Here is a 15,076-nt window from a genome sequence, read left to right on the forward strand (position 1 = left end):
CCACACTCAGGTTGGAGGAACAACACCTTATATTCCATCTGGGTAGCCTCCAACCTGATGGCATGAACATTGACTTCTCTAACTTCCGCTAATGCCCCACCTCCCCCTCGTACCCCATCTGTTACTTTTTTTTATACACACATTCTTTCTCTCACTCTCCTTTTTTTCCCTCTGTCCCTCTGAATATACCCCTTGCCCATCCCCTGGGTCCCCCCCCCCTTGTCTTTCTTCCCGGACCTCCTGTCCCATGATCCTCTCGTATCCCTTTTGCCTATCACCTGTCCAGCTCTTGGCTCCATCCCTCTCCCTCCTGTCTTCTCCTATCATTTTGGATCTCCCCCTCCCCCTCCAACTTTCAAATCCCTTACTCACTCTTCCTTCAGTTAGTCCTGACAAAGGGTCTCGGTCTGAAACGTCAACTGCACCTCTTCCTACAGATACTGCCTGGCCTGCTGTGTTCACCAGCAACTTTTATGTGTGTTGCTTCAATTTCCAGCATCTGCAGAATTCCTGATGTTTGCGGTCATAACTAAACCTCACCAGTTCTGACAGATTCCTCTCAAATCACAAGTGAATTCTCTCTAATTGTAATGGAATCCTCCTATAACATAATGTGAGAACTCCACATTACTCTTGCTGCTATACAGTCTGTCTCCTTGTTCTTATGTTCTATGCTTTGTTGAATAATGACAAATATCCCATCGGCCTTGATTATCTTATCAATTTGCCTTGCTACCTTATGGGATATGTAGATAGAAATTTAAAGATCTAATTTCCCTCTGCTCATTTTAGTATTCTATCATTTACTTTTTATTCTGGGGCGTTGTTCGCCTTTCCCAAAAGCATCACTTCATACTTTTCTGGATCAAATGCCAACAGATACTTCAGGCTACTCTTCTCAACTTAAAACCTCCTTCCTCACTATCAACAGCATGGGGAATTATATTTTTAATCATCCATGAATTTCTAATTCATGCACTTGCATTTAAGTCTCAACAATTGTTGTATAATTGAAACAAGCAGAAGATCCAGAATTAAGCTCATGAAATTGACTTTAACTCTTTGTTTCCAGCCACTGAGCAAGATAAAATTCAATTCACCACTTCCTCTTGCCTCTCAACATATCCCATCACATCTCCTCCAAAGACTTAACCAATAGAGTCTCAGCTGGCCCATACTGATATTCTTCAAACTAGCTTTCTGCATAAGGATGCCCATTTAGGTTTTGCAGTTTGTCAGAATTCAATCAATGAAAACAATTTCAAACAATTTTCTGGTTTGCTGTGTTGCAATTCAAAGGGAAGCATAATATATTTCTACACACTTTAAATTGGTGGCAAATCTCGGAAACTTTCTTTGTTCTCCAAACACTTCTAAACATTAAAATCATATGTATGTGTGGTCATCAAGTAAAAATTATGCCTATAATGCTAAGTGAAGGGATCAAATTGTAGGTGTAAGACCATGGGAAGCAACTTTCCCTCCATCGTTTAGTTTTATGACTTTACAGGTCCAGTGTGGTTAAGGTTCTCCACAGTGACAGCAGCAGAGGTGAAGACTGAACCCAGGTCACCGGTACTGTGAGCAGCAGCCCTATGAATGTGCCAGTATGTGTGGACAAGTGGTGAAGAGAGAGGTAAGTAGATAAAAACATCCACACCGAATCACCAAATCAACAGTTCAAAGTGGTCAATGGGAAAAAGGCTTTCCTAATAATGCCAGAAAAATATTAAGCCAAGGTGGAAGAAATTGTAAAAATTCTTGCTAATTTTCTGCTACTATCTGAGAAAACTGCAAAGGAAAATTAATTTTCATGTTATATTCACAGCTATACTTTCCTGGCAATTAGTGCTACCAATGTTTCACTAATCATCTGATAAAACTGAGGAATGGGGACTACAATCTCCCAGCATCAGACAAAACTGCACAAGGGGTTTCTAGCAGAGGTTTAAGAATCAAGTTTATGCTACAGACACAGCTAGTAGTTGGAAAATTTAATGGGGACAGAAGCTGAGACCACAGAAGATTAAGATGGAAGGGTCTGAGAGGAAAATGGCTTAGTTGAAGTGGGCCATTGGCCTTCCAAGATAGATCTCCCTCTATGTTCTCTTTCTCCCACCTCACTGCCCCACAGCAGTGCTGCTGGGCCTGCCACAATTCCTCACTAGCAACCCAAGGCTAGCGCTATCAGCAGCTTTGCAACATAGCCTGCCCATTACTGGGGAATGATGCAAGTTTTGGAGGGGGCAAGTGGAAGATAATGGGGGAAGTTGATAGGGGATGGGAAGAAGTAATGGATTGATATAAGAGGGCAGAGGAAATAGAGAGGAAGGACTGCCCATGGAGGGAAAGGAGGAAAGGCAAAGCAACAGGAGAGGATAGCCTTTAAGGATGAAAGGACATTTAAAGAGAGGATATTTCAGTAAACCTCAAGGTGAGTGATCTAGGTAAGGAAAGCAAGCGGGAGGCAATGGGCAAGGGCACGTGTGTGTGTGTGTGTGTGTGTGTGTGTGTGTGTGTGTGTGTGTGTATGATCACTTGCAAGTGTGTGTGTGTGAGAGAGATGGAGATGGAGATGACTGTAAACTGTCACTTCTGCATGTATGTTCTAGATCTAGGATGCTCTTGTTACAAGATCAAGATCTTCCCCTGTCATATTCATATGCTAACCCATTTGAAAATGTTATTCCATGTCAAAAATAGCAGACAACTGTCACTCATCAAATCTGGGACTTAGAATTTCTGGTTTTTTTTCAGAAAATATTCTACAAGACAACAGCCCTGAATTTTAGTCTGCTATCATAGCCCTGGAGCTTAGGCACTTTAACATTGATATCACTGGCTTGACAGGGCAGCAACAGACAGAAGATGGTCAGTCACAGAACAAAGTAGTAGACACACTTTTTTCTTAAACAGGAAAAGAAATAATGAGTTAGAATCGCAAACACAAGGAATTCTGCAGATGCTGGAAATTTAAGCAACACACATCAAAGTTGCTGGTGAACGCTGCAGGCCAGGCAGCATCTCTAGGAAGAGGTACAGTCGACGTTTCAGGCTGAGACCCTTCGTCAGGTCCTGATGAAGGGTCTCGGCCTGAAACATCAACTGTACCTCTTCCTAGAGATGCTGCCTGGCCTGCTGCATTCACCAGCAACTTTGATGTGTGTTGCAATGGGTTAGAATGATGTTTCAGCAACTTCTCCTGTGAAAATAGTGAACATAACCCTAACCCACTGGCTCATTCTAACATGAAACCAGCATGTAACAATCACGAGCACATACAGGCCAACCTTGAATATCACAGATCCGACCTCCAAAAATCCCTGGCCCATACTCCAGAGGATAATCCTCCCGTGCAACTTCAATGCCAGAGTTGAAATCAAAGAATCCTCCACCTGACAAAATGCTTGAAACAAAACTTTGTCACAACCAAAGGTCATAAAAATAAGCACAGGATCTCATTGTTGAGATCATCATTCAGTTATTGCTGGACTGACCAACAACTAATCCACTCTGTTATCTTCATCAGCTTGACTCCAAGGCAACAGCAGCCACAGAAATACTGCTGCAGGAAAATTAATTTTGAAGACATCAAGAATCCTGCAATGACTGTTCTCCTCCGAGAGCATCTGAAAGACAATCTGATGAATCCCCAGCCAACAGAATTCACAGCATCCACAGCAGCTGGACTGTCCTGAAGTTTACCATAATTAGCACCTGTGAAGAGACTTGGCTTTTCTACCAGAAACATCAGAACTGACTTAATGAGAATAACCAAGAGACCCAGCATTAATTAACACAAACATATGGTGTTTTTGGATTGCAAACTCTACTGTAGACAGAGAGGCGATCAGCTGGAAAGAACACATCAAAAAACTTCTCAATATGACTCTATTCTTGATATGGAACCTTTGACTTAATCCTATAGCAAAATGTCTTGTTCAGGGTTGCCACCATTAATAACTAGCAAGAAGTTAAAAGGCTAAATGCTAAATGAAATACAACATTCCCTCAGAGTAAACTATATCCCTCAAAATATTATAAAACTTAGCAGAGAGTAACTATAGTCACAAAGCCTCAGCTTTATCTTCTGCACCTGGGTTGAGAAGGAGCATACAGAAACATGCAAGAGAGGTGACAGTCTATTGGCATGAGAGAATACAGTAATCTAAGTAACATGCACAAAACGCTGGAAGAACTTGGCAAGTCAGAGAGCATCAACGGAGAGCAGCAAAAGGTCAGCATTTCATCACGACCCGATGAATAGTCTCAGCCCAAAATGTCGACTACTTACTCCCCTCCCCTCTGTTGCTCTGCATTTCCAGCATTTGCAGAATCTCTTGTTTTTATAAGTCACCTCAGTAAATCTGATTTACCTTTCTCCTCATATGCTGTACCCATGTTTGCATTGGCTTCTGCCATTTTCTGTCCTCCTAATGGCATAATCATTTCACTGGTGGAAAGGCACGATTCAAAGAAGTAATCTGAAAGTAGTTTGTCACCAACTTTTTTAAAGTAACATGCCAGTGATAGTTGATTATTATAGACTTCCTCAAACAGACCTTAAAAAAGGGAAAGCAATATTTTAGAAACAATCATAGGATATATATCATAAAAAGGCACTTATTTATACAAATTATGTTGCAATTGCAATTAGTTTATAGACATCACTTTCATTCCTACTACTATATGTCCACAAACGGGTTTCAAAGTTTAAAGCCACTCTGGTAGTAAAATGAACCACAAGTAATATTAATTATGGAATCACTAAAATTCAAGTTTTGAAATACAAATTTAACAATCTCTGAATAGTTCATGGCATGCAACCTTTAGTTTCCAGTCAGTTTTGTAAAGCTGTGTAAATTTAACACTTTTTTGCATACCATCAAAAAAACACTGCTACAAGGAAAACAACAGGAATTCTGCAGATGCTGGAAATTCAAGCAACATACATCAAAGTTGCTGGTGAACGCAGCAGGCCAAGCAGCATCTATAGGAAGAGGCGCAGTCGACGTTTCAGGCCGAGACCCTTCGTCAGGACTAACTGAAGGAAGAGTGAGTAAGGGATTTGAAAGCTGGAGGGGGAGGGGGAGATGCAAAATGATAGGAGAAGACAGGAGGGGGAGGGATAGAGCCGAGAGCTGGACAGGTGATAGGCAAAAGGGGATACGAGAGGATCATGGGACAGGAGGTCCGGGAAGAAAGACAAGGGGGGGGGTGACCCAGAGGATGGGCAAGAGGTATATTCAGAGGGACAGAGGGAGAAAAAGGAGAGTGAGAGAAAGAATGTGTGCATAAAAATGAGTAACAGATGGGGTACGAGGGGGAGGTGGGGCCTAGGCAGAAGTTAGAGAAGTCAATGTTCATGCCATCAGGTTGGAGGCTACCCAGACGGAATATAAGGTGTTGTTCCTCCAACCTGAGTGTGGCTTCATCTTTACAGTAGAGGAGGCCGTGAATAGACATGTCAGAATGGGAATGGGATGTGGAATTAAAATGTGTGGCCACTGGGAGATCCTGCTTTCTCTGGCGGACAGAGCATAGATGTTCAGCAAAGCGGTCTCCCAGTCTGCATCGGGTCTCACCAATATATAAAAGGCCACATCGGGAGCACCGGACGCAGTATATCACCCCAGTCGACTCACAGGTGAAGTGATGCCTCACCTGGAAGGACTGTTTGGGGCCCTGAATGGTGGTAAGGGAGGAAGTGTAAGGGCATGTGTAGCACTTGTTCCGCTTACACGGATAAGTGCCAGGAGGGAGATCAGTGGGGAGGGATGGGGGGGACGAATGGACAAGGGAGTTGTGTAGGGAGCGATCCCTGTGGAATGCAGAGAGGGGGGGGAGGGAAAGATGTGCTTAGTGGTGGGATCCCTTTGGAGGTGGCGGAAGTTACGGAGAATAATATGTTGGACCCGGAACGCGTTGACTTTATTAACTTTGCCTCCAACTTTCACCCTGCCCTCAAGTTTACCTGGTCCATTTCCGACACCTCCCTCCCCTTTCTAGATCTTTCTGTCTCTATCTCTGGAGACAGCTTATCCACTGATGTCTACTATAAGCCTACTGACTCTCACAGCTATCTGGACTATTCCTCTTCTCACCCTGTCTCTTGCAAAAACGCCATCCCCTTCTCACAATTCCTCCGTCTCCGCCGCATCTGCTCTCAGGATGAGGCTTTTCATTCTAGGACGAGGGAGATGTCTTCATTTTTTAAAGAAAGGGGCTTCCCTTCCTCCACTATCAACTCTGCTCTTAAACGCATCTCCCCCATTTCACGTACATCTGCTCTCACTCCATCCTCCCACCACCCCACTAGGAATAGGGTTCCCCTGGTCCTCACCTACCACCCCACCAGCCTCCGGGTCCAACATATTATTCTCCGCAACTTCCGCCACCTCCAACGGGATCCCACCACTAAGCACATCTTTCCCTCCCCCCTTCTCTCTGCATTCCGCAGGGATCGCTCCCTACACAACTCCCTTGTCCATTCGTCCCCCCCATCCCTCCCCACTGATCTCCGTCCTGGCACTTATCCGTGTAAGTGGAACAAGTGCTACACATGCCCTTACACTTCCTCCCTTACCACCATTCAGGGCCCCAAACAGTCCTTCCAGGTGAGGCATCACTTCACCTGTGAGTCGACTGGGGTGATATACTGCGTCCAGTGCTCCCAATGTGGCCTTTTATATATTGGTGAGACCCGACGCAGACTGGGAGACCGCTTTGCTGAACATCTACGCTCTGTCCGCCAGAGAAAGCAGGATCTCCCAGTGGCCACACATTTTAATTCCACATCCCATTCCCATTCTGACATGTCTATTCACGGCCTGCTCTACTGTAAAGATGAAGCCACACTCAGGTTGGAGGAACAACACCTTATATTCCGTCTGGGTAGCCTCCAACCTGATGGCATGAACATTGACTTCTCTAACTTCTGCCTAGGCCCCACCTCCCCCTCGTACCCCATCTGTTACTCATTTTTATGCACACATTCTTTCTCTCACTCTCCTTTTTCTCCCTCTGTCCCTCTGAATATACCTCTTGCCCATCCTCTGGGTCACCCCCCCCCTTGTCTTTCTTCCCAGACCTCCTGTCCTATGATCCTCTCGTATCCCCTTTTGCCTATCACCTGTCCAGCTCTCGGCTCTATCCCTCCCCCTCCTGTCTTCTCCTATCATTTTGCATCTCCCCCTCCCCCTCCAGCTTTCAAATCCCTTACTCACTCTTCCTTCAGTTAGTCCTGACGAAGGGTCTCGGCCTGAAACGTCGACTGCGCCTCTTCCTATAGATGCTGCTTGGCCTGCTGCGTTCACCAGCAACTTTGATGTATACTGCTACAAGGAGTTACTTTCAATTTAATTCATAATTATGTCCAGAATTTACTAAAAACACAAATCCTGGTATACTGTGCACCATGAATATCTTACAATAATATGGAACTAAAGAGATACATCAAGAATAGTTGTTGCATTGTTTGCACAGTGATAGTTTTTGAAACCAACATCATACCATCAACCATCACATGTTTTTCATAAATTTGCTGCATTTAGTCAACTGGTAAACTCACCATGGAAGAACTAAATAATTTAATTAACAATTAGATGTAATTAACTATCGATATAATAATGTCATTGGCTGCCAATCAATTTCTCTGACCCATGTAGACATCTAAAAGTGTGATCTCTCAGTGTATTAGGTCATGAATTATTGCTGGAGAAATTTTAAACATACACCTTTGAAAGGTTTATGTACATTTCTGTCCCAATTATTTCTCATTCTTAATTTGATCTTTGCTGTGTTTATCTTTCTGTAAATGATTTGATATTGAATTCACCCACTGGGATTTACCTTCTTCATATTCAGCTATTTAATTCTCAACTATTTATTCTTACCCATTAAAACAATGCATTGTTTCCCCCACTGCTTAGCAGCTTTCTTGATGACCTGTTCTTTCATGGATCAGGTCATTCTTCCGGCAAGAGGTAGGACTAAAACATTGTTGAAGTGAAAAATGTAGGAAAACACAGCACAATGTGAGATGTCCCACTCCAGCAAGTTCTGCACTGCTATGTTTTTTGTATTAATTGCCTTAGAAGAATTAACAGAGGAATATGTAAGGGTCCTTGATCTGAAATGTTGAATTTGTTCTCTCTTCATGGAGAGGGGTGTTCTCTCTTTGACCCTGGAGTTCTTCCAGCATTTTCTGTTTCTATGAACACATTTTCCTGATAAGTCTATTCACATCCCTCATCCCATACTCCAACATGAATGCAAAGTAACCATATATTTCACTTTAACAGTGAATGAGTACAACATCTATGCAACTTTAATATTCTCTTGCTTTAGGAGATGCCTAAACACATGTTCAGACACCAACTGCTGCATATCAAATGCTATGCATTTATAAACTGCAACCTTAATAACTCATCTGTATGAAAGAAAACCGATCTCCAAAAAGCTTTCAGAGATATGATCCCTTTCCATTTTAATTCATGTCATTAATGATACAAAATGGAAGTTCAATATATGTGCATTTAAAATGTCCAAATACTTAAAATGAATTAAATTATCATATTATATTTTCATACTTTCAGATGTTCACTTACTGCATTATATCATGTCTATGAGCTTTCTGAAATTAAGCTTTTATGCGCAAATTTTCAAAAACACGAATTGTTACCTTGAACAACATACATCAAAGTTGCTGGTGAACGCAGCAGGCCAAGCAGCATCTATAGGAAGAGGTGCAGTCACACTACTGTGACCACCATTTACCTGCTCTTTGGGCTGCCTCAGCCCTAGTTAAGAAATATTGAAGTTGATCCAGTTTATTACGCTGCTTATCCAATGGTTCTTCAATCCACATGTCTGACCCAGGGCCTGCAGCCTCCCTTGCAGCATTCCAGTGCAAGATTAGAGTAGTAAACTCTGAAAAAGACTTGTGATAACCTTGCCGCAGCATGTCTAAGCAGATGTTGTGTCTATATGAATTCCTGAAACTGGAACAAGAAAAGGAAAAAAAATCATGAGATATAATAGAATTGTTTTTAGTAATATATTAGTTTGAAAGGCTAAATCAGTTATTTCATTTTCAAACAAGGCAAAAAATTATAATTAACTTTAGGTTTCGAAAAATATTTTAACTGAGGTAATAAATCAACCATGATCTTATTGAATAATAAAAAGACTTGCAATCCAGTAAGTTGCTTGGTTGGAAGGAGAATATTGTGAAGGACTTTTAAAAATTAAGTAAAATGGGCAAAACTGTGCTGATGGAGTTCAAAGTGAGGACATTCTTGAAATAAAGCCCAATTTTCCATTAATTTTTAAAAATTATTTTTGTATCCATTGATTAGCTTTAGTATTTTTCATTTTAGATTGCCAAAAATCACTCTTGTTCCTAGCTTCTTCCACTTATGCAATATGTATACTCTGTCTTTTGTAAGTTCAAAATGCATGAATAACATTTCCACAGGTGATGGTAACAGAGTTAGATGCTAAATGCAAAATGAGTTTGTGGAGTATTCCAGAGGGGATTAAAATACTTTTGTCCCGGACTGTGAAATTATTCTGTTAATCATGATTTTCTAAACTAAAGAACAAGATAGTAGATCAATATCATCACTTACAGCACTAACATTATCATTCTCAGTTGATTCTCAAGATGTATAGTAACACCACTAATAAGAACTGTGGCAATGGCAGAAGAGATCTTTGAATAACAGGTGATGAGCAACTGTTTTAACCTAAGTATTTCCTCTCATTTTTCAGTCTGTTTTAAGAAGAAACATTGAATTTTATGCATAGGAAACCTACTTCTGAAAAGTACGGGCTTTCAGATTCCTGGTATGAGTCAGAGGTGCAAACAGAAAATAACATCAGACAAAACTAGATTGGCATGAACTTATTGAAAAGGTCAAGGAGGCTTGTGAACATGCTTGGCCAATACTCTTGTTATGTCCTCGATGGAAACAGACAGATCAACTATTTAATATGCTTTACATTGTTTAAAGAAAAGTTCATTGCAATTGAAGGCTCAAGAATGAATCTGAAGAACAAGAAGCTAAGAAAATTTAGGCAATGGTGAACAAGTTAAAGATCGCTCATCCCTCACCCTAATGATTATAATGAAGTACTTTGTGTGAGGGCAGTGACAACAGAGAAAATCGAAGTTCAAAGTAAATTTATTATCAAAATATGTACTGTATACATTACCATATAATACCTTGAGATTTATTTTCTTGCAGACATATATGGGGAAAAATACAATAGAATTTTATGAGAAACTGCACATGAACAGAGAAACCTGACAACCAACCAAAATGTAAAAATAAGGCAAAATAATACTAAGGACATGAGTGGTAACGACTCCTGGAAAGTGAGTCTGTAGGAGTCTGAATAGCAGAGAGTACAGGAATTCAGTAAGTAGTTCAAAAGGGTAGAATGGAAAAATAGGTTGTAGGAAAACAAGATACTGGGAGAGACAAAAGAGTATGGATGCAAAAGGCTGTGGAAAGTACAATTGAAGGGAGAGGATAAATGAAAATATATTTCTTGTGATATCCTACTGAAACATAGGTGATCCTATTAAACATACAAGGTTCTGCAGGGTCACGACAAGATGGATAGTGAAATGTTTCCGCTAATATAAGATTCTTTAATGAGGTGACATAGTTACCAAGTAATGTGTGGCCTCACTCAGATGTGGTCGACCATGGGTACTGTGTCTCTGGTAGTCACTGGTTTGTCGAGCAGCATCGACCGTAGCTATTGATGCCAATCCTAGAACGGCAGGCTCTGCCACAGTTACTGCTTATGTAGGGCATCGTGGAATTGTTGTCCGCTATCCGCTGTGCTCTCTGCTCCTCAAACTGACTCAAGATCACTCTTTCGCCTTGCTGTAGGTGTTGCTGAAGAGTACCTCGTCATTTGTTGCGGTCATCTGCTGTATCCTCCCAGCACTCTGTGTTGATTTTTAAGGCTTTCATGTCACGCTTGCAGAGGTACTTGAAGTTGGGGTCTACCAACATTCCTCTTGCCTGTTGCTAGTTCTCCAAAGAGGATGTCCTTTGGCAGTCTACCATCCTTCATACGACGGACATGGCCCAGCCAGCGCAGTCTGTGTTGTCTTAAAAGCGTGAACATTGTGGGAAGTCCAGCGCAGGAGAGGACCTCAGAGTTTGGGACTTTGTCTCTCCAGGTGATGCCGAGGATGCGGCGAAGGCTGTGCAGGTGAAAAATATTGAGTTTCCTCTCCTGCTTGGAGTAGATGGTCTAAGTCTCGCTGCCATACAGGAGGGTGCTGATATTGCATGCATTGTACACAGCAGTCTTGGTCTTTGAGGTGAGTTTCGGATTCTCCCAGACCCGCAAGGAGAGTCAAGCAAGGATCGATGCTGCTTTGCCGATACACCTATTGATTTCAGCATCAAGGGAGAGAGTGTCGCGAATGGTCGACCCCATGGACCACTTCTAGTTTGTAATTGTCAATGGTAATGACTGATGTCTCCACTACATTCTGGGCAAGGACATTTGTTTTCTTTAGGCTGATGGGAAGCCCAAAGTTCTTGCATGCCTTAGAGAAGCGGTCCATGAGAGTTTGTAGTTGCTGTTTGGTGTGCAAGGTTATAGCAGCGTCATCGGCAAAGAGCATGTCACGTATTAAGATCTTTCGCACCTTTGTTCTTGCTCTCAGGCATGCAGGGTTGCCCAGCCGCCCATCAGACCTGGTGTGCATGTAGATGCCTATTACTAAGTAATAGGGTAGTCATTTTATCACAAAAATCAAAGTCAAGTTTATCATTGTGCAAAGATGCAACAAAAAACTTACTAGCAGCAGTATCATGGCCACATATCATCACATAAGCAGCATTCACAATAAACATAAATTATGCACAAATTTTACAAGAACACACAATTAGAATGAAAGAAAACAATGTCCATTTTACTGCAAGGTGACCAGAGTAGTCATTGTGTTGCCGAATTGTAGTGATTAACATTTTACAGGTTGATTCAATAACTAAAAGAATGAAGGGAATTAGCTATTCTTGAACTTGGTGGCGTGGGCCTTCAGCCTACCGTCACTCCTGCCCAACAATAGCTGTGAAAATATGGCAAGGCCTGGATAGTGGGAATCCTTGACAATGAATATTACCTTCTTCAGAATCAGGTTTATTATCACTGGCGTGTGTCATGAAATTTTGTTAATTTAGCAGTAGTAGTTCAATGCAATACATGATAATACAGAAAGAAAAAAATGAATAAATGAATCAACTACAGTAAGTATATGTGTATATTAATTACATTAAATATAGTACAAAACAGAAGATATATGTATATTTACATACACACACACACATATACAAATGATATACATACATATTTTTCCAGACTTCCTGTAGATTTGACTAATCGTGGGGATGGATATGCCCATTAAGTATTGGGCAATGTCCACTACTCTATGCAGGTTCTTATAGTCATGTACATTTGAATTGCTATACCAGATTATAATGCAACAAATTATTTGTAGACCTTTGTTAGAAAGTTCAATGACAAGTCAAACCTCCTTAACCTTCTGAGAAAGTACAGACTTCTAGAGTACTTTCTGTATGGTCAAACCTATATAGAATAGAGCAGGGGGATAAGCATGCAGCCTTGAGGTGCACCAGTCTTGATGGCCAGCGAAGGGGAGATGTTATTACTGATCCTAACTGATTCAGATCTGCTGATGAGGAAGTTGAGTACCCAGATGCATCCCAGGTCTTTAAGCTTAAGGAGGATTTTAGATGGGATGATTGTGTTGAATGCTTTCTCTCATGACAGGTGGTGAAGCTTAGGAATTCTCTACCCCAAAGGGTTGTATTGACTAGATTACTGGAGATATTCGAAAAGGAGGTAGAAAATTTTTTGTAAGGTTGGGGAATTAGGACACTACACAATGCTTAGAGTGAACAGTATTTAAGTAGCATCAGTTGCATGCTTATATTCAAAAGGCAATGATAGTTGCCGAGAAATAAGCAGTGAGACCATTTAGAATTATTTTGCTAACTGCAGTTTCAAGCATTCAAGTTGGAGATGCAAGAAATGGCCAGGAGTGAAAATGAAACAATTTCACTACTTCAACAAGTTAGAAACTATGAAGAATTTGAAACTCTTAACAATCATTCTGCATGTTGCAATAAAAATGAAGATGTGGAGAAAGCATTGTATGAAGGCAGTCCATAATTTGCACTATGTGTCTGCACTAATTTTGTTCTTTTACCATCAATCAAAACAACATGGCAGTGCGATTGGGTTGAGTGCAGAAGGTTGGCATGGATTACAATGGGACATTGAAAGGTGCAAAGCTGGGCTGTGGAAGCTTTAAAGAAGGAACAGAGGAAATTTACAAGGATACTGCCTGGATTAGAGAACAGGTCTTAAGAGGATAGAGTGAGCAATCTTGGAGTAAAGGAGGAAGAGGGGTAACATAAGACCATAAGAAGCAATAGTCGGCCATTCGGCCCATCAAGTCTGCTCTGCCATTTTATCATGAGCTGATCCATACTCCCATTTAGTCCCACTCCCCCGCCTTCTCATCATAACCTTTGATGCCCTGGCTACTCAGATACCTCTCAATCTCTGCCTTAAGTACACCCAATGACTTGGCCTCCACTGCCACCTGTGGCAACGAATTCCATAGATTCACCACCCTCTGGCTAAAAAAATTTCTTCGCATCTCTGTTCTGAATGGGCGCCCTTCAATCCTTAAGTCATGCCTTCTCGTACTAGACGAGGACTCCCAAGTCGTGTTGCATCTCAGAACTTTGAATTTTCTCCCCATTTAAATAATAGTCTGCCTGTTTATTTCTTCTGTTAAAGTGCATAACCGTACACTTTCCAACATTGTATTTTATTTGCCACTTCTCTGCCCATTCTCCCAATCTATCCAAGTCTCTCTGCAGACTCTCTGTTTCCTCAGCGCTACCGGCCCCTCCACCTATCTTTGTATCATCAGCAAACTTAGCCACAAAGCCATCTATTCTATAATCCAAGTCATTGATGTACAACGTAAAAAGAAGCGGCCCCAACACAGACCCCTGTGGAACACCACTGGTAACTGGCAGCCAACCAGAATAGGATCCCTTTATTCCCACTCTCTGTTTCCTGCCAATCAGCCAACGTTCTATCCACGTATGTAACTTTCCTGTAATTCCATGGGCTCTCATCTTGATACGCAGCCTCATGTGTGGCACCTTGTCAAAGGCCTTCTGAAAATCCAAATATACAACATCCACTGCATCTCCCTCGTCTAGCCTACTTGTAATTTCCTCAAGAAATTGCAATAGGCTTGTCAAGCAGGATTCTCCTTTAAGGAAACCATGCTGAGTTCTGCCTATCTTGTCATATGCCTCCGGGTACTCCATAACCTCATCCTTGACAATCAACTCCAACAACTTCCCAACCACCGATGTCAAGCTAACAGGTCTACAATTTCCTTTTTGCTTCCTTGCCCCCTTCTTAAATAGCGGAGTGACATTTGCAATCTTCCAGTCCTCTGGAACCATGCCAAAATCTATTGACATTTGAAAGATCATTGCTAATGCCTCCGCAATCTCCACAGCTACTTCCTTCAGAACACGAGGGTGCATTCCATCTGGTCTGGGAGATTTATCTACCTTTAGAATATTCAGCTTCCTGAGTACTTTCTCTGTCATAATTGTGACTGTGCACACTTCTCTTCCCTGCCACCCGAGTGTCCGGTATACTGCTGATGTCTTCCTCAGTGAAGACTGATGCAAAATACTCGTTCAGTTCCTCTGCCATCTCTTTATCTCCCATTACAATTTCTCCAGCATCATTTTCTAACAGTCCTGTATCTACTCTCACCTGTCTTTTACTCTTTATATACTTGAAAAAGCTTTTAGTATCCTCTTTGATATTATTTGATAGCTTCCTTTCATAGTTCATCTTTTCCCTCTTAATGACCTTCTTAGTATCCTTTTGTAAGCTTATAAAAACTTCCTAATCCTCTGTCTTCCCACTAACTTTTGCTTCCTTTTATGCCCTCTCCTTTGCTTTAACTTTGGCTTTG

General features: G+C 41.6%; 1 protein-coding gene across 6 annotated transcripts in view; it reads right to left on the reverse strand.

The window, feature by feature from the left end:
- The window catches only part of ttc29 (tetratricopeptide repeat domain 29), a 374,025-nt gene that overhangs the window by 316,812 nt on the left and 42,137 nt on the right, over window positions 1-15,076 (reverse strand). For all 6 annotated transcript variants that reach the window (XM_063045042.1, XM_063045046.1, XM_063045041.1 and 3 more), the window contains exons 4-5: window positions 8,779-9,002; window positions 4,377-4,562 (exon numbers count right to left, since the gene is read on the reverse strand). In XM_063045042.1, the coding sequence (XP_062901112.1) occupies window positions 4,377-4,562; window positions 8,779-9,002 (410 nt within the window). The remainder of the gene's footprint in view (window positions 1-4,376; window positions 4,563-8,778; window positions 9,003-15,076) is intronic.

This window comes from Mobula hypostoma, chromosome 4 (genome assembly GCF_963921235.1).
Source record: "Mobula hypostoma chromosome 4, sMobHyp1.1, whole genome shotgun sequence".
NCBI lineage: Eukaryota > Metazoa > Chordata > Chondrichthyes > Myliobatiformes > Myliobatidae > Mobula > Mobula hypostoma.